Source organism: Egretta garzetta, unplaced genomic scaffold, assembly GCF_000687185.1.
Source record: "Egretta garzetta isolate BGI_Z169 unplaced genomic scaffold, ASM68718v1 scaffold88, whole genome shotgun sequence".
Classification (NCBI taxonomy): Eukaryota; Metazoa; Chordata; class Aves; order Pelecaniformes; family Ardeidae; genus Egretta; species Egretta garzetta.
The window spans coordinates 1,286,534-1,312,751 of record NW_009260408.1 but is presented as its reverse complement, the minus strand read 5'-3'; the positions used below and the strand labels follow the sequence as shown (position 1 = coordinate 1,312,751).

The following is a 26,218-nucleotide window of genomic DNA, read 5'->3' as shown; positions in this document are numbered from 1 at the left end:
GTCATTCTTGCTCGACCCTTACCTTTGGTGCTGACTCAACCAGCTTACAGTTTCTCCGGTCCCAACCTGCCCCTTCGAGGAAAAGGCCATATATGTAAACCCCACCAATGTCAGCAGGCGGAGGGCCAACAACATCTTCTTTCATCATCTTGGTCACTTCATTGTGTAAAACAACACTGTCGAGTGCCCACCCTTTTGCTAAATTCATGCGAGTTGTCTCTTGCCTCATAGCTGTTAGGAATCCCTAAGGAGATTGAATATGACATAGAGTGGTTTAACATACTTGAATTTACCCATTTCAAGTTTTTTTCCTATATAATAGTGACATCAGCGGTATAAAACCTCATCCCACGTAATTTTATCTGCATACAAAACTGAATTCAGTTGCGTAAATCCAGTGCTTTCCTACATTTTCCCAGTACCATGCATTCTTACATACTTGGTGTGCATGTGTTGGTGCTAAGAAGCCACCAAACTGGCTTATTTAATACATCAGGAGCTGCATGTGTAACTCACCTCACATGCCTACTTTACAAGCAGTCAGACGGAGAGAGGTTTACAAGGCTGCCAGATGGATGTGTTTTGTGAGGTTCCCAATACAGGTAATTGCTAAGCCACAAATAACACTGGTATTTCATGTGCTATATTACTCACCTTTTCTTATACCGACATTGCAAAATTGCTTTTCAGTCAACAAATCACAAAGCATTTTACAGAAAACCAAGGAAGTACAAACTGGAATCATGCAATTAAATAGTGAAATGCCTCTGTCGCCTTGCTCAGTGCAAAGCCTTAGCATACCACAATAACGTACTATTGTAGACACCAGCAAGATAAACCCACAGCGCTTCAGCAGCACAGTATGAAACTCACCCTCTGTTCTAATGAGCTACAATCTCATGGTATGGTTATGAGCTATCACAAGATAAGCCAGGCTGAAGATGCTGGTTAGCTTCTCTCATGTAACTGTCCATGAGCATGCACGCTGCAGCACATGGGAAGTACCTTAGTCCCAAAAGACAGGAGGGTGGACTGCTTTGCACTTCCAGTGGGTGTGCTGTAGATGTACACCTAATTTTACCTTATGGAAACCCATTTGCCTAGCCAGGAGATGAATGAGTAAGACATAAAAACTGAAGATGCAAGAGCAAGAGGGACTTACTGAGAAGGACAACTAGGAAAGAAGAAGCTTCAGGACAGATTTCAGAGCAAAGAAAGAAGGTATCTGGAGACAGAGATGGGGGAATACAGAGCCACATGGGGAACACACAGCGGTGGGTATTAGAGAGCCAACAGCACAGCTAGGAAGAAATCAGGAGCAATGAGGAAACTGAACAAGCTTTTTATTCAGTATTCACAGTGCAGGATGCTCTGTTGAGCTACTGTTAGGGCCAAACGAATGGAAAGAAGCCAGGTGCAGAAACATTAGCACGTTGGTCTACTGAATGCAGGGGCCAACCCCTGGCTACTGGGACTGGAGTATTTGTTGCATGTGCTAAGCACTTTGTAGCTACGCAATCCCCTTTAAGTTATTAGAACATGAGGTGACATTCATGAACTCAGATGTTTTGGTTAACTGACGTTGGTTGCTTCTCATTAATACCATTCCAGAGACCCCCAGGACAAGTGTTTTAAAGAGGTTTTGTGATAGCATAGATAATTGTAATTGCGTTTGAAGTAGCTGAGAACTCTAGCATGTAGCTAAGGGAGACAGGATTAAAGGCCAACTTTTTCTATCAGAAATGCCACTAAATGAAAGCAGAGTCCTTGTAGTTAATTTGTGGAATTTTAATTTGTAGAAACATGCTAGAACCAATAGTTTAAAATACACAAAGTGTTCACTGCCAGAAGGCCCCAGAGGCCTACTGGATCCCAGATAAACTGAAATATTACAGAAAGAAGAGCCCGAAGAGGACAGGACAGAGCAATGACTGTATTAAGGGAATGAGTTCAAAGGCAGCGTGGAAACACTAGAATAAAAGTAAGCTTGGAGCTGTGAGTTGTCTTCAGGGATAAGATTTAGGCTGCAGACTATTCTTACAGAGATGGTAGGATCTATACCCTGCCTGCAGTGGGACTTGCAACACTTACCTGCTTATTTGAATGAGTCCTAGACAGTGTTTAAAGACTACAGCTGTGAGCTGGAGGCCCAGCTGGGTATCCCGGAGTGGGTGAACAGCACAATAAACAGCAAGAAAGAATCAAGTGGCTTGAGGGGCCACTGTACGGCTTGTCTCCCCCCAAGACCCTCTGTCAGGGACATAATGGACCACTTTGCCATAAGATTTCTTTTGATTTCTAGTAATCTTTGTCCTGGTTTTTTTTTTTTTCTGTTGTTGTTTGTTTGTTTGTGTGTGTGGTTTTTTGGGGGTGGGGTATGTTGAGATTTCAGAAACAGGGAAAATTATTTCTTCTTCCTTCACCTGCCTCTTCCTGAACTTCTCCCTGGCTTGCTCACTGAAGGCTACTAAAGTTTTGTCCCTTTGCCTTCTAACAACCTGTGCAAACTAACTCTGAACCTTCTGGTGAGAAAGAAGCAGGCATCCACGGAAGCTATGATGAGAAACAGAAATCAGTTAAGTCTATTGCTTTCACAGTCATATTCTCTCCTTTACCTTGCTTAGGAAGTTCCTTGTTTGTCACTTACTTTGCAATTTCTACAGCAAGCAAATTATGGCAGGCTTACTAGAATTAAGTGGGCACTGAGGAATAGAGGCATTGCACTTCATATTCTTATTAGCATTCGCATTGCTTTGGCATCTAAGGGTCTTAGAAATAGGCTGAGGGTTCATTATGCTAAATACTCACTATACAACCAGGAAGACAGTTCTGCCTCACAGGGCTTAAAATCCATATATAGGACAAGTGACAGCAACTCGCTACAGCGATGCAAACAAGGAAAAAAATAAAACAGTATCAGGAGGGAGTATCAGTATTGGGAGGTAGAAATGAGATATGCATAGTGTCAAATTTTTTGAGAAAAAAATTCAGTAACATAAGATTAACTTCCAGGAAGGAAGAAAATTCATGGCACTTATTCTTTTGTTCACCTCAGTTATCTTGGCCCAAGTAAAGATTAACTTCTGTGAAATCCTGAATTTATCCTAGTGTATAAATAGTCCAAGAGAAGGCAGAGTTGGGTCCTATATTATTTTTTATTGCCAGATTGCCTCATTCTCCCAGTGCTATAAATCTACTTTATTGTCTTTTGTTATCCGTGGCATTTATCCATTGACCATAAAGCAAACAGTGAGATCTATTCAAGTAGGCAAATTACAAATTACTTAGGAGCTGCATTTCATCTCACAAATGAAAGGATTTTTCTGACAATTTCTCAGATCCTACGAACAAGCCATTCGAATACTTCATCACCTCAGCTTGCTTGAGAAGATGAAAATCAATTTTCTTAACATATGAAATACTGATTTTAAACACAGCAATATGACTATTAACAAAATAATAGTTATTTAAATAGAAAAGGAGCCTTCGCTCAGGTGAATTTCTTGTAGAATGAGCCACTCCCACAGTCTGGGTTACAGAACATGGAGACTATAACAATAACCATCTGATTCTTAAGCCTGTGATTGACAGCACAAATAAATTTTTAAATCAGGTAAGCACATCTCATTCTCAGATTTTTTTTTCTCTGCGCTCTCCGTATTTAGGGACTTTTAGAATTACGTGTTATGAAGTGTTTAATTTTCGTATTTCTGAAGGTTTTCTCACTTACTATGGTCTATTAAATCATAACTTGTTTGGGGACATTTTACTCTGATTATTTGGCAGCTTTTTTGAGAAATCCAGTTGTATGGATCAAAAAAACTGTAGGCTGCCCAGTTTGGGCTGGCAACATTTCAGAACTGACACAACCCCAAAGCACAAAAAAACCAGCTAAAATGGCTAGTACAAAATCTGTATCAGCTCTTGCTCACCTCTAGTGCAAAAGCAAACACCAACAAAACCAAAAGCCTATTAGGGTTGCATCCAGCCTGATCATTGCAAAAGTTACTTAGGAGTACTTGAGAGTGCTGCTATCGATGTGTTGCTAACAAACCAAGCATGGAAGCATAATTATTTTATTAAAACTCCTACTCCTCTCCCTCATGCCTTTGGGAACCCTTTGTTCAGGGATTCTGTGAGCACACTTCCATGCTATAAAGGTGGTATCGGCAGACAGCTGACACAGACAGGATAGATGATAGATGGATATTTCCCAGCAGCAGTCCCAGAGAATATTTGCCACTGTTGCTTTCTCTATTCTAGGCAGCTGTTTCAGCTAGCTTCTGCATTGCTAACAAGTACTGAGATTAAAATAGATCTTTAAAATAGCTTTTTGCTAAGGCTTCACAGAAACCTGTTGGCTGGATACTCTCACGATGAATCACTTCCACAACTCCTACTTCCCATAAACATCTGTGAATCATAAAAAGCTTTAACGAATGTGGATAGCTGTGCAAGGAAACTGCATATTATCTAGCTATGTATACTTCACTTCTTTTAACTCTGTTCTCAGTTATTCCCTTTTTTGTGTTTCATTTTGTGCCAGGTTTTTATTTTAGATGGCGCAGGCGAGAAGCTGTATTTTTTATACGTCTCTGCAGACCAAGTCTGGCACAATTCTGGGGTGGTATAAATAACACACCTTCCATTTCAAGGAACTAATTTGCAAGGATTGAGAGCCAAGTCCAAATCTCTTCTTCCTATGTCAAAGTTTTGAAACTTACCTTGTTTTGTACTCAAAGGGATTTTCATACAATGAGTGAAAAATAGATTACTGTAACAGAGGATAGGGAAAAAAGCATAACACTGAAATGTGAAAAGATGTATTTACTCAATTTCCATACTATAATCAAAGCAACCAGAAGATGTATTCCATTATTTCAGTAGTTATTTTAGACTAGCAAAAATTTCTTCAATAGATGTTGAAGTTAATTTATCCTACATGTATGCTAAAAATTGAATTTAGATTAAACTTTGTATAGTCATGATTGAGTCAGCTTGAAGTCCTCTCAAGGTCCAATTTCACTGTTACATATGAGTTAGAAAGATGAGTCTGGCAGCCTTACCTGTGGATTAAAGAATCCTGTCATCCAGAACTGATTTGGTCGGCCGTCCTGCAGCCAACTGCTGAACTGCTGGTTTCTTTCAAGAAGCTCAGTAAACCAAAATCCTAAAGTAGCTGACTCCCAGGAAATCCTAAACCATAGTTTTGGAATTCGAGCATCATACATATTATCTAAAGCATCTTGCAATTCTTCTGACATAATTATGGTTCCTAGAAGATAAGTAAAACATTCAGAATTAACTTTCCCCTAGCTTGCAAAGGCAATTAAAACTTCCAAATGACATTCTGAGTCTAATAAACCCTCTTTTGTTGTGCCTTAATTGCACACCTGTTGCCCTCAAGTCTTATCAGTTTGCAGTTAATTTGCTCAAACTTATAAGACTCAATTCAAAGTTGAAGGTGACGAGATAAATGATATTTCTTCTGTTATTTTGATCAGAAATAATGATTCTTTAAAAACAACTCCTTCTCCCCACATAATATTTATATTCATTATTTTCGCACTGTGTTTGGAATGTGATTACTTATTTAAATTTTTGTTTATATATTTTAATGGTTCCCACATACATGATCAATGATAGAGATATACTGTGTAACTCATCTATATCCTAAGCATGTACTGACAGTGATTAGATTCATGAAATTCACTGTTATTAATGATAACTTTGTACATTTCCATTATCAAGATTCCCAGTGGGAAAGCAGTACATAGAATAAACCTAGAGGCAAGATTTTTTATATAATTTTTGGCGGTGGCCATGCATGCTCACATATTCCATGCATAGTACTGTTGCCTCCATTAAAGTATTGGCATTTACTAAGACAATGATTTTTCAGTGACACTCACCATTCCATGTACCAGAAGTTCCTGTATCTTATCGGTTTGTGGTCTCAATAGTACTGAGAGCTGGCACATCGCCATGCCTCAGGATGTCTTATCTATTCCAGCTAAAATATTTTAAACTATAGAAACTGGTCTGGTAGCCCCCATTCCAATTAAATGTTCATGTAATACCAATGTTCAATACATTTTCATACACACAACTGCTGTAATTGCCACAAGGATTACATGAGATACCAAACAGAATTAGGTGGCTTCCACCACAGAATACATAAAGGAAAGAGAAGTGGTCTGGGTGACTGCAAACAAGAGCTGCAGTGCCCCATCCAAACATCCGTATGGAAACATGGCCCATAATAAGTAGGCATTTCAAACCCCTTCCTTCCATTGAGGTTGGCAGGTCCCCAGTTCAGGGGAAGGAGAAGAACATCCAGAAACCAAACACCAGCTTTTAGTTTAGAAGAATGCAGTGGCTACCCTAAACACTTGTATAACAGTGTGTGCAAATCTGGTACTTTCTACTATCTATCAATGACAAATAGGTTTCATTTTCTTCTAGCAGATAATGACCTGTTATCATTTATACACACCTCTTTTTGTGCAACAAATGCTATGAGAAAATCATCAACTTTTACAAAATTGCAAATATTAAGAAATACTGCCTATCCCACTGTGGTGGTTTGACCCTGGCTGGATGCCACGTGCCCACCAAAACTGCTCTATCACTCCCCCTCCTCAGCTGGACAGGGGAGAGAAAATACCATGAAAGGCTCATGGGTTGAGATAAGGACAGGGAGAGATCACTCAGCAGTTACCGTCACGGGCAAAACAGACTTGACTTGGGAAAAGTAGTTTAATTTATTGCCAATCAAATCAGAGCAGGGTAATGAGAAATAAAAACCAAGTCTTAAAACACCTTCCCTCCACCCCTCCCTTCTTTTTGGGCTTAACTTCACTCCCAAATTCTCTACCTCTTTTCTCCAGAGTGGCGCAGGGGGACCGGGAACGGGGGTTGGAGTCAGTTCATCACACACCGTCTCTGCTGCTCCTTCCTCCCCAGGGGAGGACTCCTCACACTCTGCCCCTGCTCCAGCCTGTGGTCCCTCCCACGGCAGACAGTCCAGCACGGGCTTCCCATGGGGTCACAGCCTCCTTCGGGCACCCCCCTGCTCCGGCGTGGGGTCCTCCCCGGGCTGCAGGTGGGGATCTGCTCCCCCGTGGGCCTCCCTGGGCTGCAGGGGCACAGCCGGCCTCACCGTGGGCTGCACCCGGGGCTGCGGGGGAATCTCTGCTCCGGCGCCTGGAGCACCTCGTCCCTCTCCTTCTTCACTGACCTGGGCATCTGCACAGTTGTTTCACATATCCTTACTCCTCTCTGGCTACAGTTGCTGTTGTGCAGCTACTTTTTCCCCTTCTTAAACATGTTATCCTAGAGGTGCTACCACCATTGCTGATGGGCTCAGCCTTGGTCAGCGGCAGGTCCACCTTGGAGCTAGCTGGCATTGGCTCTGTTGGACATGGGATTGCACAGAAGCCACCCTTGTAGTCCCCCCACTCCCAAAACCTTGCCACGCAAACCCAATGCACCCACATTCTCTGTAAAGGCTTCATAAACAAGTTCAGAATCATGTTTTGGGATAGCTAAGAGTCTTTTATAACACAATTAATAAACCTTCTCTTTGGGTATAAATCTTCTCTTACATATGACCAAGAGCACCAACATTTAAGAAAGAAGCCACTCTGAGTCATCTCCCCTTTGCCTAGAAAAGATGTAATTTTAGACTATGCACTCTATTCACCCTCGGGAGGCAGAAAAAGTGAAAAGAAGTCATGCTACACATGTTGGTTTCAACTTCAGAGCAACCATAGTGATGGCAGAAAACAAGTGAAGAGCATCCAATTTGAGCCCTGTGGACCATTGCCATCCAAACTAAGAAAGAAAGAACTCTCGTCTCTGTTCTTCCTTGGTTTCAGGCTGATGCCGTCAACTTTCTCCTGCAACAAGGGTTGTGAGAGCGCCACATTCTCTTCCCTATTCTTGTGGGCAAGCTGGGGCTTTTCAAGTAGGGAGATACAACCAGTCTCTGCCCTGAAGCACAGTGAGATCTCTTAGGATGTCTGCCCATTATGACTCAGAGCAGCTGCTGGGAACGCTAAGCCAGAGTGTTCTTGAGGATGAGGTATGTTCACAGTTCTGGCCTTGCCCATATAGCTGCATAAATATTCCTAGTGAGTGGGCGTCATCTCTGGCAGTAGGCATGCCATGCTTGAATTTCAGCACTAAATGACATCTGTGGGTGTTGGTTCCTGCAGCTAAAATACTCTGATAAAAATAAAAATAACTTAAAAAATAAAATAATTGTGAGAAATAAAATTATAACACATGAGAAAAACAATGGCGTCTTTCTGGAGAAAGGTGATACAGGTGTTTGAAAACCTATATTTGATAAATTGAATGAGTAGCACAACGCCATAGGCCTCTCATATTTAGCTTCCGAGAAGCTCAGAGCACTCGTTACCGTACGAAGAGACTGAATATCCTATGAACTTAACATGACAGACTTGAGTGTTCTATGAATCAGAGAGGCCAGCTGTTTATAACTTGATTATTTTGGGGTTTACTTTGTGATATTGCCTTTCCTGAATGAAATAAAGCCCGTCTGAAAATGACTGATGAAAGGTCAGTCCAGTTAAAGACATTAGGGTATTCCCATGCTTCAAAAATAGTATGTACTATAACCATATTGTCTGCACAGTATATACAGTTTGGAAATTAGGTTTCCCTGTTTTCATTGCCCTAAATTTATACCATCTCACTTCTAAACCACACCTAAATCTATCCAATTTCTGTGTAGTGAATAAGCCAAATAAAGCTATTCTGTTCTGAAGATAACTCGGTTTTATTGTTAATTAAAGTAAATAGTCTGTTCTTTTAAATTGATCTGGTTTTAGGGTGATTCATCCAATAGATACAATGCTTTGAACAGACTACATCGGGACCTTGTCTTATTTCATGGAGTTGCCCTTTTTCACTACCATACCTACCACAAGCTGAATCTGAAAACTGTGGAATTTGTAACATTTGGATCCACATTTTGAATTTCACATTTAGGAAAGCCTGTATCTGGACTAGAAAATGTGTGTCTTTCATTTAAATGAGTGGATAAAGTTAAGAACAAAGAAAGGATCTTCAACTCCAGCATGAACCAAAAAAAGCCTCAATCCACTGACTGATTCTCTTCGCACAGGCACAGATGTGAATCAAGAATAACCAGAATAATTATGTAGGATATAAATGAGATGAGAAGAAGCTAGTTTCACCATCAAGTACAGTCTGCCAACAGCTGACATCATTATAATAGGATTGGAGACTATCCCTTGAGGACCATACTTGCTAGACAGTGAATCTGTTAAGCTAGCCTTAGCAGTACACAGAGGAAAAAGCTCAGTGACAGCACCAATCCAGTCTTGACTGTCACAGCTGCAACTATAGAAGTTGATCTTTTCAGCCTTTAATCCCCGCTCAAGTTTACCTCCCAAGCAACCAGGTTTGTAATTGGACTGGTCACTCCTTGCCTCCACCACCAAGCTGCAACTCCCTCTTCTTCATTTAACATGTTGAAGAGAAAATCCCAGCTTGCTTGTAACTTCATAAGCTTTCCTCCCTTTCTGCCTTATGGCAACAGCTAACTTTCTTACGCTTTCCCCAAAGAAAGGATTAATTATTATTCCACCCAAAGGCACAAGGTATACAGAGTACTAGATAAAAACAATAAAAGCTGATGTATACTTCTCCATACCAATTTTTTTTTTTTTCAAGCTTTAGTATGTTTCTGCTAGGTCAGTGACTACCACTGCTGTGCTAGAAGAAGTAAACTTGTTTGCTTCAGGCAGTTCTTTGGGTATTTCTCTCTTTCTTCCCTTGCAACATTCGGGCACTTCAGCATGTGGAAATGATTCCCAAGAAGCTCTCAGAATCTCATTTAACTCCACCATGCTGTTTTAATCCCAGAACCCTCAACAATTTATCACCTCCTTTTGCTCCTGGTCTCCAGAAGAGAAAGAGCAAATTTGTTGCCTAACTGAGCCCTGCAATGCACAACGCTCCCCATTTTTTACTTGCTGACTGTGGTATTCTCTCCAGCTGCACCTAGCCTTTGCCCCTCCTCTGTTTTCTGTTTGCTTCTTTTTCTGGTGCAGAATCCTCTGATTTAATTCTTCAAGTTGGGAGAGATGAAAGGAACTGAGAAACTTGAGTAGCATGTGATTTTTCACATAGAAGAGCACACAAATCCCAGATTCTCTGCAATAGCTAATTCCTTCAGTCAGTAAGAAGGCAATTTGAAAGTAACCTTGCAAATTGTTCTGAAAACTTACCAGCTCCAGTACTAAATGCACTTGGCTGCACCTGCCAAAGGACTGAAAATAAGAATTTTAAAGGAATAATTTGAAGACAAAAATCCATGCACACCTCCCAAAAAGCAATACAAATCACTACCCTGAGCTGGAGTAATAGAACAGGCAAATAAACTATTTTCTGCAGTTTGTTCAAGATGTGCAATATGTGTTTCTAAACAGTTGTCCTGGCCAGCATCATGGCCAGCATACATAACACTTATTAAGAAGTCCAGAAATAACATGCCAAACTTTGTAAAAGACAACAGGAGGCATTCTGGCATTCTGATAAGGATGAGAAGTAAATAATGGATGAGGGATGCTGAGCCAAGAGTAACTACACCACAAGACATACTAGACTCATCCCCACCATTCCTCAAATTAATTCCCCATTGTTACCTCCCATTACTGTCCTCACTGAGTGCTCTTAATTGTCTCAAAATAAAATCCTCATCCAAAAGTGGAATACACAGCTGATCCCTACAAGCCTTACACATGCACAGTAAGAATTAGGAAGGTAAGAGCCTGAGATCTTTCAGTCCAAAAGTCTATTACCATTGTCAGCAGGCCAAACTAAAATTGCATTAGTGTTAGCAGCTTTAAAGCATTACAAGTCAAACCAGAATGTAGCCAGCCAGTGGGAATGAGTCCATACTCCTTCCCTTCATTGGAAATTACCTTTCCTGTGCACTCTGGCAAGACTAGTTTCCCGAGCTTTGTTTTTTTGCCACATAGATTAGAATAAATTATCAGCTACTTCTTTTGGCTCTTTTGGAGTTCATTTATAGCCCTCTTGTAAGGTGCTAGATACAACAAACAGACATTCCTTGCTGCAACGTGATGCAAACACTATCATCAAGATCATAGTATTCTGAGCTGGAAAAAAATAGTTAATCTCATTTTTTCAGGGGCTTAACACATGAGTTTGTGTAGATGACATAGGAATGCTAAGTGATTCCTATTATGTATATAGAACAACAAGCTACCTCACATCTACATGAAGTTCTGGATATGTCAACATATTCTTATATGAACAACAATAAGGAAACACCCAAGGGCAACATGCTGGTTAGCAACGCAGTATAAGAATGGTGAGGAGCTAAAAGCAGGTAATGAAATAGTTTTTAATAAGGTAGCAAATCAATGACTGAGATGTACAGAAACTAGTGAAATACACCACTATTCCCCAAGGCCTTGTTATTAACAGTTGTTATTCAGCTTTTTCTGAAATATGAAGTTCCAAAAATATTAGAAACATATATTAGAAACACATACAAAAATTTTTTACTCTCCAATACCTTCTGTCTCAGTAGTCTCACCTGTATTTTCTCACATTTCTCAACCTGGCATAAACATATACCTGACACATGTTAGTGTATTGATTTTAATGAGTTTTCATGCATATAAGCTATGCGTCATTTAAAGAACATGCACGTGGTATACATCTGTGTGGGTAAAAAGAGGGCAAATAGCAAAGTCCTATCTGCCCTTAGTAACATCCTTGTTCCTGATCCTATTATTCCAAAAGCTCTGATTGACCTCTCTTCCGGTGTAGGATAAGAGTAATCTGTGATTTTTTTTTCCAAGTCCTGGCATGCAGGTTATGAACGGTGTGCATTACATGTATGAAAATATGCTAGGTTTGTAACATGAGGGATGCCATATTGTAGTTGCAGTGGGAAGTTTGCTTAAGCCTGGTAGACCTTTTCTGTGACAAATGCCATGATGCCTTCTCAAGTAGGTATTTGTATTGACTCCACTTCTTTTGCCCTCTATGTTGGTCTTATGGTTTATGGCTCCTGTAGGTATTGTCTTGCAAGTACTAAGAAAAATGTAAAGAACAAAAACTCTGGGCCCCTGAAAACAAATCTTTACACATTACAACTCATGTAAAAGCTTTTAGAGGGATTGCTGTATTCTCAGGAAATATGTCAGGGAAAGGACTTCTCTCTCCTAACTCTGCAAGTACCGCACAAATAGCAGCGGGAGTTCTGTGATCATATGGCACATGTATGACATGAAAGGATAACAAATCCAAGGTTTCTTGTATGGCCTTCATTTGTTCATGAAGTAAGCAGTTCTAAAGGATTAATTTGGAAACACAAAGTTATGAGGTACCAGAAACAAATGCCAAATGGATGCAGTTTTATGACCAAAGTAGAATCTATATATACTCATAAATAACAGAGTTAAGCATTTGTTTCTTTCATGAAAAGCCCTTAAGCAGAATGTAAAGGAGGTAACAAAAATTAGGAGATAAAATCTGTGCTTATTTCCATGGCCACAGATTCAATATCCACTTTCAGTGCTACTACAAGCATGCTCCACTGATGAGATTCATGGAAGCCACTCAAGAGGTACTAGGGATAACTCCCACAGAATCTCTCTTCTCACTCTTCACTGATAGAAGACATATCAGGGTGCCATCAAAACACTTACCACTCCTACTTCAGTGCATGAAGAAATAAAGGGACACCCCCCCCCCAAGTCTCACAGATAGGTCACATTCAGTTCCCCTCTACTCAAACAAACTCTGAGTGACTAGGAATAACTGAATGGGTTATTAGATTTTACTGCATTTAAAGACACTGTCTTCATTAGTGGGAGAGGAGGTTTGAAGTGCCCACTCTCCAACAAACAGCTAGGGTATTAGTATTAATATTAATAATTAATAATTAGGGTATTAGAGACAGAGGCCTCTACAGTTCCACGGGAGGAAGATAAGGCATGTACACAGGAACTCTATAGCTCCTTTACTGCCCTACAAAGAATGTGGTCACCTTCTGCCAGGGGCTTAAGATCTGATGTTCATAAGCCATTAGGATCTGGAGTTTTGGTTCAAGCTCCACGTCTTACTGCTCTTCAGATGAAAAGATGAGAAAACAGCTCTTTCCTTGTCTCTAAAAGATTTCTCTACTTGGAACATAGCCTCTATTTAGGTCACTTGAGAGAACAATCATCATTGCTGTTTTCTGATTTATGTGAAGCTCTGTATTATACCAACTGTGAAATAAATCCTGGGCAATCAATAAGTAATTAAAACAGAACAAAAGGTTGGGACATAACTGAGAGGACAAAGTGCAGCTACAATCTAATTATTACTATTTGGTCCAAAAAAAGTATCCTGCCAGCAGCAAAGTTTATTGGTGGAGATGCAGGCTTGTGGGGCCTGGCTGCCAACAAACATGTTGGACACATGGTGAGCATCCTCACCCCTCCCAAAAACTGAACACTGCTTAATCTGCCCTCTGGGTAGAGGGACAAAACTGTCTCTGCTAATTCCCTCAACATCCCTCATGTTCAGCTGCACAAGGTCTCTCACTGAGGAGGGCTTTATATTACTTCAGATGTAACTCAGTGAGCAACAGCAAAATGACAAGGTCCATCTATCTATTCACATCCAACCTGCAGAATCAAATATTCAGATCTCCTTTCACAAAGTTACATGACACAACATGAAGATGAGCTATAGTCTTAAATACAAAATTTGTTTGAAAATTTAGATCTGCTATAAGTGGGTGCTCAGGCTTTAACAGGCTCATGAAGCCAGAGTCAGGTGCATGACCTGGGAAATGTCAAAATTCATATGACCTGTTTGAGCAGGCGGATCAGTTTACCTCATTGTAAAGAAAAAGGAGCACCACAGATGATCTGAGACTGCAGTTGTGTAGTTTTGGGGGAGAATGTAGTATTAGAGAGTTTGGGGTTTTCCCCTTTGATGAGGCAAGAGAGAGTGCCTACATGTTCTTTCCAACCCCTAATTAACAGTCTACCACATGCACTTGATGTATCATGAATCTGCCAGAAGCCATTAATCGTTATTGTTAACTATACATCCAATTTTGTTTTCCGAGTGATTTTTCACTGTATTTAACTTGACTGTCCCTAAGAAAATTATAATGTTTTAGAGGATTGCACAAAAGTTACAGCATTAATTTGATTAAACACCTGGTAGAGAACTGTGCCCACTGTGGAACTGAATACTAAGTGCAAATAAATTATGTTCCTCATCCACCCTTCTGCAGAATATTGCACATTTTGAGACTTGAAATATATCTGTCACAATTGAGGAAAGATTAGTACTTTCTTGGATGGAAAGCATTAGTTTAATTTACTTGAAAAGGGACTCTATGCACATATAAAAGGCAACTTTCAGCTCAGCATTGAAACAGAGGACAATTGTTTCTTCCAGCTTGATCTTTGCATAGGTTATTACAGGATATGGAAGCTAATTAGCCTTGGGCACATTTATGAACCTCTTTCCTAGATTCAGATTATAGGCATGATGTTTCTGAAGCATGCATTGTTGCCTCGGTGTATCATACAAATGATAGGAAAAAATCCCTTTTGATCCTTATGTAACAAAGATACAAATTAAAAAAATCTCCCTTTAGGGAAGACTTATCGTCGAAAGACTGGAAAGCACCAGTAAAACAGATCACAGCACTGCCATTACCTATATCAGAAGGGACTAGTTTACAGGCACTCTGACCTTCTCCCTGTGGGGACAGTTTGCTGTCTCAGATATTTTCTGTCTCTCTGCTACAGAACAGCAGACTTGAGTGAGATCTTAACCAGTGGAACTGAACTGTTGCTGCTTCATTTTCATTTATTGTTTATTCAGGAAGTTTGGCTGAGTAACAGTATACTTTCCTTCCTGGGCATTTCAACTCTTGCAGATGAGCAAAATGGGGAGTGAAAACAAAAAGCAGATGGTAACATCATCGTCCCTTCTTTTTCCTTGCTCCTCCTCTGATCAAATTTTCCATCTGCTTCTAGTCATGTGTACTCTTGATTTCTTTTAACTACATTCACCATTGCTCACTTGCAGCCAAATACTCCTGTCTCTGAGAGATACAGAGTGCTGTTGCCTACCTCTTGTGATGGCTAAAAGAAGAACCTTATCGCTCTTTTGACTGGCACTCACACTCACTTCAGCTTCCATTTAGAGACATCCTATTTGGTATAACCAGTTTCACAAACATTGCAAATCTCACCTTAAATTAGAGGTTTTACCACCTGACCTCCTGAGAGCCCTGTCTCTCAATTACTTAGCAGCAACACTTCTACCTTGTTCTATATCATTATGTCTCAGCTTAATTTCATAAATGACTCTGGCACACAACCTGTGGACCTAATCATGCAATTCAGCTCCTCTGAGCTCTGTAGAGATTCTAGAGAGAATCAGAGAAGTGTAGTAGTGCTGTGGGACATGAACTGCAATACTGGAGCACATGCATACAGAATAAATTAAGGCAAAGTGTCCTTAGAGATGCAGTCAGGAGGCTTTAAGGGCTAGAATTAGTAGTATGATAGAGAGAAAAAGAGAAAAACTCAGGGAGGGAGAGAACAAAAGAGAAAGAGGTAGAAAGGGAGGAAAGGACACAAAATATTTACTTACATAGTATAAGCAACCATTAGTAATAGATATTGCATCTTAATTAGTATGATTTTTAATATTGTAACTTACCATCAATAGCCAATTTGAGATCAGTCAGTGTAGTTCGAACTCTTGATATAACATGTTGCATGCGGTCAATTTCTTGACGGAGAAATATGTTTATGGGTTGAATAGATCCCATCTTTTGAAGCTGGGCTTTCACCTAAACAAGAATAGTGCAATGATTTTAAAATTGCGTCTCCTCTTTCTCATGCAATAATTTTTGAAAGCAAAAGGATGTTTTGTTCAATTGTATCACATAATTCCTGAGAAAAGAAACTTTTATGTAACAGATGGCCATTCAAATCCTGTGCCAACTGTAAGATTTAGCACACTGTGACTCATTAGCTTACCAAAAGGAGCTCCTCCATCATTCTAAGGAGGGCTAGTTCCCTCTTTTTGAAGGGACACAGCAGTTCCTTCTGTCCTTGTTAGGCTTCAGGGTCTTAGATCTTAAAAAAAACCCTCACATGCTATACAAAAGCATGTTTGATGGCAACTTCTTCATATTTCCAAATCGGGATAGGTGAACTTTCTCACCTTTTCTTGCCCTGCTGCATTGAAATAATGCTACAAATGGAGTTTGATTTAACAAGCACAATGACATACAAAAGCTGCTACTTCCACTAGCATGTGACTCACTCATAAGACAAGGTGTCCATGGATTCATTACTAGAGAGGCAAGATTGCCACAGAATTCTGTTACACCATTACGTGCACCATCTTGTAGGCAAAAGCTTTTGGCCTTCTTAATTTTTAAGGATAACAGTTTCACTCATATTCAACAGCAAACATTTTCAAAATGGAATTAGTAGTCTATGTTACTTAAGGACATGTTACAGCAACAGTAGTAAAAGCATTCCCTGTCTCACTTTAGCATATGATGCATATAAAATAAGCTTCAGAACATACACTGTATGTTCCATGTATATCAAAGATCACAGCAGTGCATGAGAGACAATTTAGTGGCACCTGCAGAAATCATGGTGCCTATACCTCACATAGTACTAGAATTCTTGATTTTTAAGACTTTCAAGTGGTTTTCCCCTCTATGACTCGGCTTTCAGAAAGCCAATGGCCTTCTCTCTATACTCACTACCACTCAGCCACATGCATCATCTCTCACACTGAAGCAGCCTGAACCCTGATCTTTGCCATAGTCACTCCTTCCTTCTGCAGGTGAAATTCTGCAATGGGACTCTGGAACCAAAAAGAGATCACAAACAGTAAAATAAGACCCAAAACCCTGATACCTATATGGCCATTAATTTATCATAAAAAAGCTGATCATAGGATCAGTTTGCTAAAATAACTGAAGAGCTTCTTTTGAGCTTACTAACAAAAGATGAAGAAAGAGTTAGAAAGTCTGTTCTTCCAAACAGCAGAATATCATTGGAATTCTACTGCAGCCAAGTAAAAGCCACAAGATTTGGTACAAGGCGTGCTACTTCATCAAGGCCAGAAGTTCACTGGATTTTGCTTTGTGTTTTTCCAGATATACTCTTATATTTCATTATATACATTATTAAGTATACTACACATTATATACACATAGTAAACATTACTAAAGATCTTATTATTACACTGAAGAGCAAGCTTCTGCAAGGTGACTGTAATAGAGCAGTTGCGTAGTTATAATTGCTAGCATAAATGAGTAAATGCTTTGACAATTTCCAATTCTCAAGTTTCAGCTCCAAGCCCAATAAAATACTCTTTTTCAGCTTTATATGCTATTCTCCTTGGGAAACAGCTATCAGCAAGTTTATTTATCATATTTTAATCACAAGGACCCATGAGTTTGTCAGACAGAATGTCCAAGAAACAGGTGCCAGCCAATTATGATAATGTTTTGCAGTGTGACAGTTCATTTTACAGATTGAGTTAATGTGTTTCTTCCCGTAAAAGAGAAAAAAATACTAAAATCAGCTACCACAAGACTAGAGCTGAGACAATAAACTCTTTTTGGATAATTTACACAATGATGTATTCTGATTTTTTTCATACAAAATCCAGGGAAAGCTTCTGCTTTTTGAAAATTTCACAGGAATTGATAATCCTCCTTCTTGCCAAAAAAAGCAAAAAATAATTTGATTTTTTTCTTTTCCAGAATACCTAGGAGCCTAGTGCATGCCACTAATAAGAAAGGAATTGTACAGAATATAGTCCATGCATTCTATCCCTTAAATAAGAAATACACTTTTTTCTAGTCTACAAAGCATGTGTTCTTTTTGGGGATCATTTAGAGGAAGAATTTCTCCTATTTGAGGAAAAATTGTATGGAAGATATTGTTAAAGGAGTTAATTTCCAAAATATCGATCTTTATGAATCTACAAAGTGAAGATGAAATAAATATTCTAAAATATTACTGTATTGATAATCATACAATTTGTTTAACTAGTGAATTCTCAGAATTTAAACATTCTTCTGATTTGTTTTCCTGTACCTACAAAAATATCTGTAATGTTTTGAATAATGGAGTGATCCAATAATGCAGAAATTTTTTAATCCATCCTAGATATGTTCACAGCATTCAGCCTGGAGCACCAAGCATAACCAGATATGAAAACTGAAAAAAATTTACATACTTCCTACCTTACTGTATACAAAGCAATCCTGATCTGCAGTAGGATTTACTATGTGTATCATAATGCCCTTCTTGGAAATCTTGCTGTTAAGATTAGTTTTAAATACCAGCTCTGAGTTATGATTGATTGGTTTTGTATTAGAATTCTTATCAAGCAATCAGATGACTTACTTCCAGTGCTGTATTTATTATGACATAAAGAGATGGATACCGACTGACAGAAAAAAACCTCAAAAGAGAAAACTCACTAACCACAATAGCCCTTCTGAGATTAATATATTAATTCCATAAAGCCCACTTACAACATATCCTTTTCATTAGGCAAACAGCTGTCATCTAACATAAAACAAGGTGATTTAAGAAAGGAGCAACTAAAATCATAATCTTAATAGCTTTGCCTACATACTTTTGCAATGCATATCTCTACTGTGTCAGATTCCTCTATGCATATTTCTTAGCTATCCTCAGGTCACCAACTCCTTTGGCACCGCATACTTTATAGGCTATTCAGCAGAAAAGCAGTTGCTGCCATTTAATGATCAGTGATCAAGTTACTATAGTAGTAACTGCCTATCATTTTCAGTAAATGCTATTATTTTCAATTAGGCTTGGGTACTTGGTATACTCTTTGTTAGCAGAAATGGGAAGTCCATCATTCTATGAGATGGTCTAAATAAGAGGCCTGAATAAGGAAGACAAGCTCAAGGAGTGTCCAAGCCAAAGCTCTTTTCAAGTTATGTCAAGGACCAGGTCCTTGTTGCGTACAAGGAAGCAGGCAGTGAAATACGTAGAAAATAGTTGAAGATCTAGAGCTGGGTGACCACCATATCTCATAGGGTTGGTAAGTAAACCAGAGACACCTTACAAAAGCATCTATGTTAGTGTTTCAGTTCAGACCCCAAAATTTTTTTGTAGCAAAAAAACTTGCACTGAAAAGTAGACTCCAGGCACATAAATTGGCTTAGCTTCAAACTAAACCAACCCAAAAGGTACGCCTCTGGGAGCCTGATATACTCTAGCCACTAATGGATATTCAGCCTGCAGGCCCAGACTGAAGTTAGACAAAAGTAAATTCCCCAATAAAACATTTAATGCAGGCCTGGGGTCCTCAGATGAACTCCTATTCCACACAATACTTGCTAATATAGTCATAGCCTTAGCAGAGGATAAGGCAAAATCAATATTACAAAAAATATTTAAGGGAAAAAAACATTGCTACTTGGGTTAAAAACCAACCTCCAATAAAGTGCAGTATCTTTGGAATGTCTCTATGTCTATTCCCTAGCAAGCTGTTTTTCAGGCTGCAAGGATCATTTTCATTATAAACCTCTGTGTGTGACAGGCTGACGTTTATTCTTGCACATATCTTCACTCACATGGACTGACTGGACCTAATCATTTTACCACTAATCTCTCTCTTACCTGTGAGGCAAGACCCAGAAGCAAAAGGGGTCATGAAAACAGAAATCTTACTCTGCCTCTGCCTTTGGAGTGAGAAAAATGAAGACAGTTTTAGGTCAGGAGGAAGGTTTATTTTGCTTTTCCATTACCTGTATCAAACTGCAGTTAGATAAAGCATGCAAAGGTGACTTGTTTTGTTTATAATCTTTTGGGTGGACACTGAGTCAGTTGTTTGACTGGTGAGATGAAGCATTACCAGAACACAACTACAAAAGAAGCAGCATATACCATGGGGTAAAATGGTTGCCCTGTTTTGAAAGTTGTTGGTTCTGAAGTCATTGCCAAAGGGTAATAACAGAAATGAAGGCCTCTGTATGACAGCCTAAATTTTCTCTGGATTCACAATGTATCAAGAGAAAGTACAACCCAGAGCTCCGAATGTCAGCAAATAATTGGTTTCAGCACCATCTGTCCCTAACCTAGTCTGTTGAGGTTTTAACTCTGAGCAAATTCACTCCACACTTTCTAAAGGGAGCCACAAGAACTGATCAAAGATAGCAAAGGCACCTGCCGCTTTGACTGAAGAGTATTTGCTTTTAATACCTTCATTTGTTTCCTAAAATTTTTGTTCCTCTTCTCCACTGATAGCATCTCTATAACTGGATTTCCAAAGACTACCACGTCGTGGCCTTAATGGAGCACAATACTCTTCTAACAGCAAACCCAAGCTGCAGTACTAGGACTAATGAATGTTTTTCTTTTTACTGCTCTTATCCAATGAGGCATGCATAGGAACTCTTTTTGACATATTCCCTCAGTCTCTTACATTTTAGTACATTAGTTTTATTTGTTTCAGGATTGTTAAACTGATCTGGTAGGTAATAACGTCCTGAATATAGGTAATCATGTCCTGAATGACCAAATGTTGACTTAAATTGACAAACAACAAAACTCATCTCATTCCTTTTTTTTCTGACATCACAGGAAGTAATTACATAATCCATTTCACTCCTTATACTTGCAAGCTTAATTTAACTTGGTTATTATATTGAAGCTTCTGCTAAATTCTGTTGCTTCTTCCCTCAGAGAACATCTAAACTCTTCCTTCTTTTCTGCTCTGACTAATGAAATTCTTGGTTATATGTCAGTGAACATAGTATTTTTTTTTCTTTTGGTATTTTAGATATTCTTTTTTTTGTCAGTTTATGCAAAACTTCATTTAAAAATGTAGCTTTCTTTACAGCTTACTCCTGCCATCTCTGCCTTTTCTAAGAGGTTCCAGAATAACAGAGCTTCAGTTCAGATGAGAAACACATTTGATACAGATTTTTTGCTGATTGTATAAAGGTGGCTACACTCCTGGCACATAAACAACTGCAGCAAAGAGGTGGAACTGGGCACTAATGGCAGAAAAGGAGAATTCCCCTCCAGCAAAGAAAGCATTGGTAAAGACCCAAGTGAGTTCTAAGATCTAGAGAATGAAAGAAAGGGTAAATCCATTAGGCAAAATGAAGAGGGAAATATTGAAGAATCAGGGACTTCAAGAAATAATGCCAAATCTCATAACACTGCAGAATTAAAATCTGAAGTTGTAGTGCGGCTGACACAGTCGAAGAGATGTACAAAGGAACGCATTATTACCAATAATCACAGAATTATAGAATCATTTGGTTGGAAAAGACCCTTAAGAGCATTGAGTCCAACCGTACCTGCCCACTACTAAACCATGTCTCTAAGTACCTTCTCTACCTGTCTTTTAAATACCTCCAGGGATGGGGACTAAACTGCTTCCCTGGGTAGCCCATTCCAGTGCCTGATAACCCTTCCGGTGAAGAAATTTTTCCTAATGTCCAATCTAAACCTCCCCTGGTGCAACTTGAGGCCATCGCCTCTTGTCCTATCACTTGTTACTTGGGAGAAGAGACCAACACCCACCTCACTACAGCCTCCTTTCAGGTAGTGGTAGAGGGTGATAAGGTCTCCCTTCAGCAACCTCTTCTCCAGGCTAAACAACCCCAGTTCCTGCAGCCCCTCCTCATAAGACTTGTGCTCCAGACCCCTCACCAGCTTCATTGCCCTTCTCTGGACACACTCCAGCACCTCAATGTCTTTCTTGTAGTGAGGGGCCCAAAACTGAACACAGTATTCGAGGTGCAGCCTCACCAATGCCAAGTACAGGGGAAGGATGACTGCCCTGGTCCTGCTGATCACACTATTTCTGATACAAGCCAGGATGCCATTGGCCCTCTTGGCCACCTGGGCACACTGCTGGCTCATATTCAGCCAGCTGTCTGCCAGTACCCCCAGATCCCTCTCTGCCAAGCAGCTTTCCAGCCAAGGTGTGTCACCTTGTCATAGAATGAGATCAGCTTAGTCAAGCAGGATCTGTCTTTCATAAACCCATGTTGACTGGGCCTGATCTTCTGATTGTCCTGGACGTGCTGTGTGATGGCACTCAAGATGATCTGCTCCATGACCTTCCCTGGAACCAAGGTCAGACTGACAGGCCTGTAGTTCCATGGATCCTCCCTCTGGCCTTTCTTGTAAATGGGCGTCACATTTGCCAGCCTCCAGTCAAGTGGAACTTCCCCAGTCATCCAGGACTGCTGACAGAGGATGGAATGGTGCTTGGTGAGCACCTCTGTCAGCTCCCTCAGCACCCTTGGGCGGACGCTGTCTGGCCCCATGGACATGTGTATGTCTAATTGGCTGAGTAGGTCACTAACCATTTCTTCTCGGATCATTGGAGCTTTGTTTTGCTCCCTGTCTTCTGGCTCAGGGGGCTGGGTACCCAGAGAACAGCTGACCTTACTATTAAAGACTGAGGCAAAGAAGGCTTTAAGTTCCTCATCCTTTGTCACTATAGTTTCCCCTGCATCCACTAAAGGATGGAGATTCTCTTTGGCTCTCCTTTTGTTGTTAATATATTTATAGAAACATTTTTTATTATCTTTCACAGAATTTGCCAATTTAAGTTTTAGTTGGGCTTTAGACCTTCTAATTTTCTCTCTGCATGACCTCACAACAACCTTGTAGTCCTCCTGAGATGCCTGCCCCTTCTTCCAAAGGTCATAGACCTTCCTCTTTTTTCTGAGATCCAGCCAAAGCTTCCAGCTCTCAGCTCAGCCAGTCCGGTTTTCTTCCCCACCCGCTCATCTTCCAGTACATGGGGATGGCCTACTCTTGTTGGCAGTTTAACAAGGGAATGAAGAAATACTCCTTTAGACAATTTAGCAGATATATTGAAAAAATTTAGTCCAATACACATATTAGAAATATGGCAAAACCATATATGCTACCTGGGTATTCAGTATTCTATTGCTATTGCAAATTGAAAAAAAAAAAATTTAAGGAGCTGAATAAAACTAGAAAAAACTAGTCCCATGAAAAAGCTTTACTCTGATAGAAAGGATAAGGGAAAAGGACTGAGAACAATCCAATGTGTAGATTATAGGTGTAGATCCAAGGTGTAAATTATTACATTTATTAAATTAGTAATTAAGTGTTGTTAATTATTATATATACTATATTTAATTTGATTTTATATTTCTCAATTTATTTACTATTAAATAATAATGTGAAAACTAGAAAACTGACTCCATTTCAAATCAAATTCTACAAATAAATTATTTATATACTATTACTGGGAATCAGTCAATAAGCAAGTGACAAAAAAAGAGAGGCATGAGCAGGGATGGATGGAAAAATAACTATATGGAGAAAGCTCTTAGGAAACCTCAGCAAAGAAAGTTGCAGATTGTAAGTAGCTTGCCAAGAGGGGAATGAAAGATGTTCTGAGTTGAATTATGACACTACAGAAGAGGCTATTTATACAAGACATATTAAATCTGAGATGAATAGTAGAACAGAAGACAGGAAATATTGCCAGGATCCCGAGACTATTGGTTGTAACCGAAGTGGACTTTGTAAGTTCTAGAATCATAGAATCATTAGAGCTGGAAAAGACCTCCAAGATCATCAAGTCCAACCATCAACCCAACATTGGGTTGGCCAAGAGAAGAAAATAAAGAATAACATAACAAGTTGCAATACTGCATGCTGGGCACTCTACAAGTGTGGACTGCAACCATAGAAAAAAAGCATTGTCAGTGGAAAACAGAATTGTAAATAACAAAATCTTGGAAATGAGAAATTTTCAACACTTACCATTCATTAAACACATGGCAGGATACCAGATCCTACTTACAAACTGACGCAAGAGTGCTTTATGCGGGATTTTTCGATTTAATGACACTGTTAATCAACAATGCAAGAAAAGATTGACAAATACATCTGTTATTGCTCAAACTCCAAAAAATCTGAGGCATGAAAATCCATTATTGTGATAAATGTGATAAAATCCATTATTCATAATGGTGGTATCGCAGTAAGAGTAGGTAAATTGAAAGCTGTAACTGCTATAAGATCACTGATCCTTCAGAAAGAGGCACTGGTTATCCTTCTCTAAGCTTCTAAGGAGGGCAAGAACTTTCTGAAATTTCTAATGGCTCTTCTGAGTTAAGGTGACTGATTAAGAGGACTATGGCATTGGGAGTATATGTTTCTGAGGTAGGAACATTTCAGATAATAAACTAAAACAGACTTATAAAACACTGCATAATTTTAAAGGCTTTTTAAAACACGTGCCAGGTAAATTCAAGAAGCACAATAAAACTCATAAAACATATACATACATACATAAAACACCTGTATCTGTAAAGCAGCATATACCTCATGAGGGTTATAATCTGGAGGTAACTTCTCTAGCATCTCATCAGCAAGACGCTGCACCACTGCTTCTCGGGTTTCCCCTCCTCCAGTGCTGCTGTCTTTGGGCTGGATGCTCACTATTGTACTTAATGTCTCATTAGCCAGGTTAGTCTGGTAAGTTATATCTGCATTAGGGTGAAGTCCAAATACCTTAAAGTAAAAGGGAAAAAAATAGAAAAAAAAATGTGATTTTCCTTCTAAAAGTATATCAATGAAAAAATGTATGAAAATGGATAAACAAGGAAGAAAATCCTCAGCTCTATAAAACAACAGATATAATAGGTCAGTGGAAGTACATCCATTTAACTGGCCAAGGACCAAACCCAAATTACACAAAAAACATGAACATAGGCTGCATATACAATAGCGTTTTCATTCACATGAGTGCGTTTTTCTAACTGATCTTCTGATTATCTTCACATAGCAGGCTTTGGATCATGCTGTGGCGTGTTCTCAGGGGGTATAAACTGGTTCCTTTCAACCAGTTCAGACTAGAGCTTGTTGGAAACATGTCATATGTGGACACCGACCCCTCACCACTAGCTCTTTGTCTCTACAGATCTACTGCTGGTTGTACCAGCTCAAGTAGATGTCCCTAATAATCAGACCAGTTACCATTTCTAACACATTTTGTTTTACTCAGTCACTTAGGCTTATAAGGCATGCAGCACAGTGAATAAAACACTGCCCATATTCAAAGTACTTAAAGATTTTATGAGTGGTGATATATTTAGGATATTTTACGGTTTAGCTATTTTTGGTTTAAGGCTCCCACTCCTTACTTCCCCTTCTTCTGAAATTGAATTATTTTATTTAATATACAGCTAGCACAGAATTACTGCAAAGCTGCCCTTTGTCTGCATGATAATAGCTTTCTCAGAAACTTGCAGTGAAATATCAGTGAGCCTATAATTGTCAGGTTGGCAATTGCAACTCTTCTCCAGGACAAATTGTACTGGGACTTATTTCACAAGCCCTCATTTAATTACAGCTATTAACTATCTCTTACAAACTTTGAACCACTGATCCAACAATGAGGAAGGCTTGCCCTGAAACTGAGCACCAAAGCCAAGCACTCTTCCGTTTCTCATTTTTCATGTTTTTATATTTTACATTAGAATTGTTATATTACAAGAAGACACTTCTAGCAACCAATATTGACATACTCTGAGGACAAAATAAAAAGGGGCATATGTAATTTTGTTATGCTTGCAAATCCAGAAACTCAGAGACAAAGGATGTAAGTGGCTGCATCTGTGTCAAAGCCAGCAAAGCTGCACTGACTTAACACCAGTTGTGGATCTGATCCTTACAACAGCTCAAAGAACACGGTACAGACCTAACACTGCATGTGAGAGAAGATGTGACTATGTAGTCATACACGGATTAGGTTCCAAGTAGGATTTAACGTGTTTTGCGCATAGTGGTTTATTCAACCTGCATATTTAGAGCTGTAAAAAGTGAAAATATCAATGCACTTTATTACACTCATATTCTATATGGAATGAAGCACACATTTGAAGATACACTCTTTTCTGCTTTTGCTCTTGCACAATAAGGGTTTGGTTTGTTGGTTTTGCTCTATCAGATTTTGTGGCAATGCCCAAGTTAGAAATATGAAAAACATTGGCTATTGTTAATGCAAATTGTAGTGCTAGTCCAAGGGCTAACTTCAAAACTGCTGTAATATTGCCAAAGACAGGGGTGTTACATGAGAGACA

General features: G+C 39.4%; 1 protein-coding gene across 1 annotated transcript in view; it reads right to left on the bottom strand.

Annotated features, from left to right (window-relative positions):
* The window catches only part of LOC104130462 (dynein heavy chain 5, axonemal-like), a 160,260-nt gene that overhangs the window by 1,379 nt on the left and 132,663 nt on the right, over nucleotides 1–26,218 (bottom strand). Inside the window, exons 70-73 of the mRNA XM_035899011.1 lie at nucleotides 24,459–24,647; nucleotides 15,772–15,904; nucleotides 5,067–5,275; nucleotides 23–244 (exon numbers count right to left, since the gene is read on the bottom strand). Of these exons, the coding sequence (XP_035754904.1) occupies nucleotides 23–244; nucleotides 5,067–5,275; nucleotides 15,772–15,904; nucleotides 24,459–24,647 (753 nt within the window). The remainder of the gene's footprint in view (nucleotides 1–22; nucleotides 245–5,066; nucleotides 5,276–15,771; nucleotides 15,905–24,458; nucleotides 24,648–26,218) is intronic.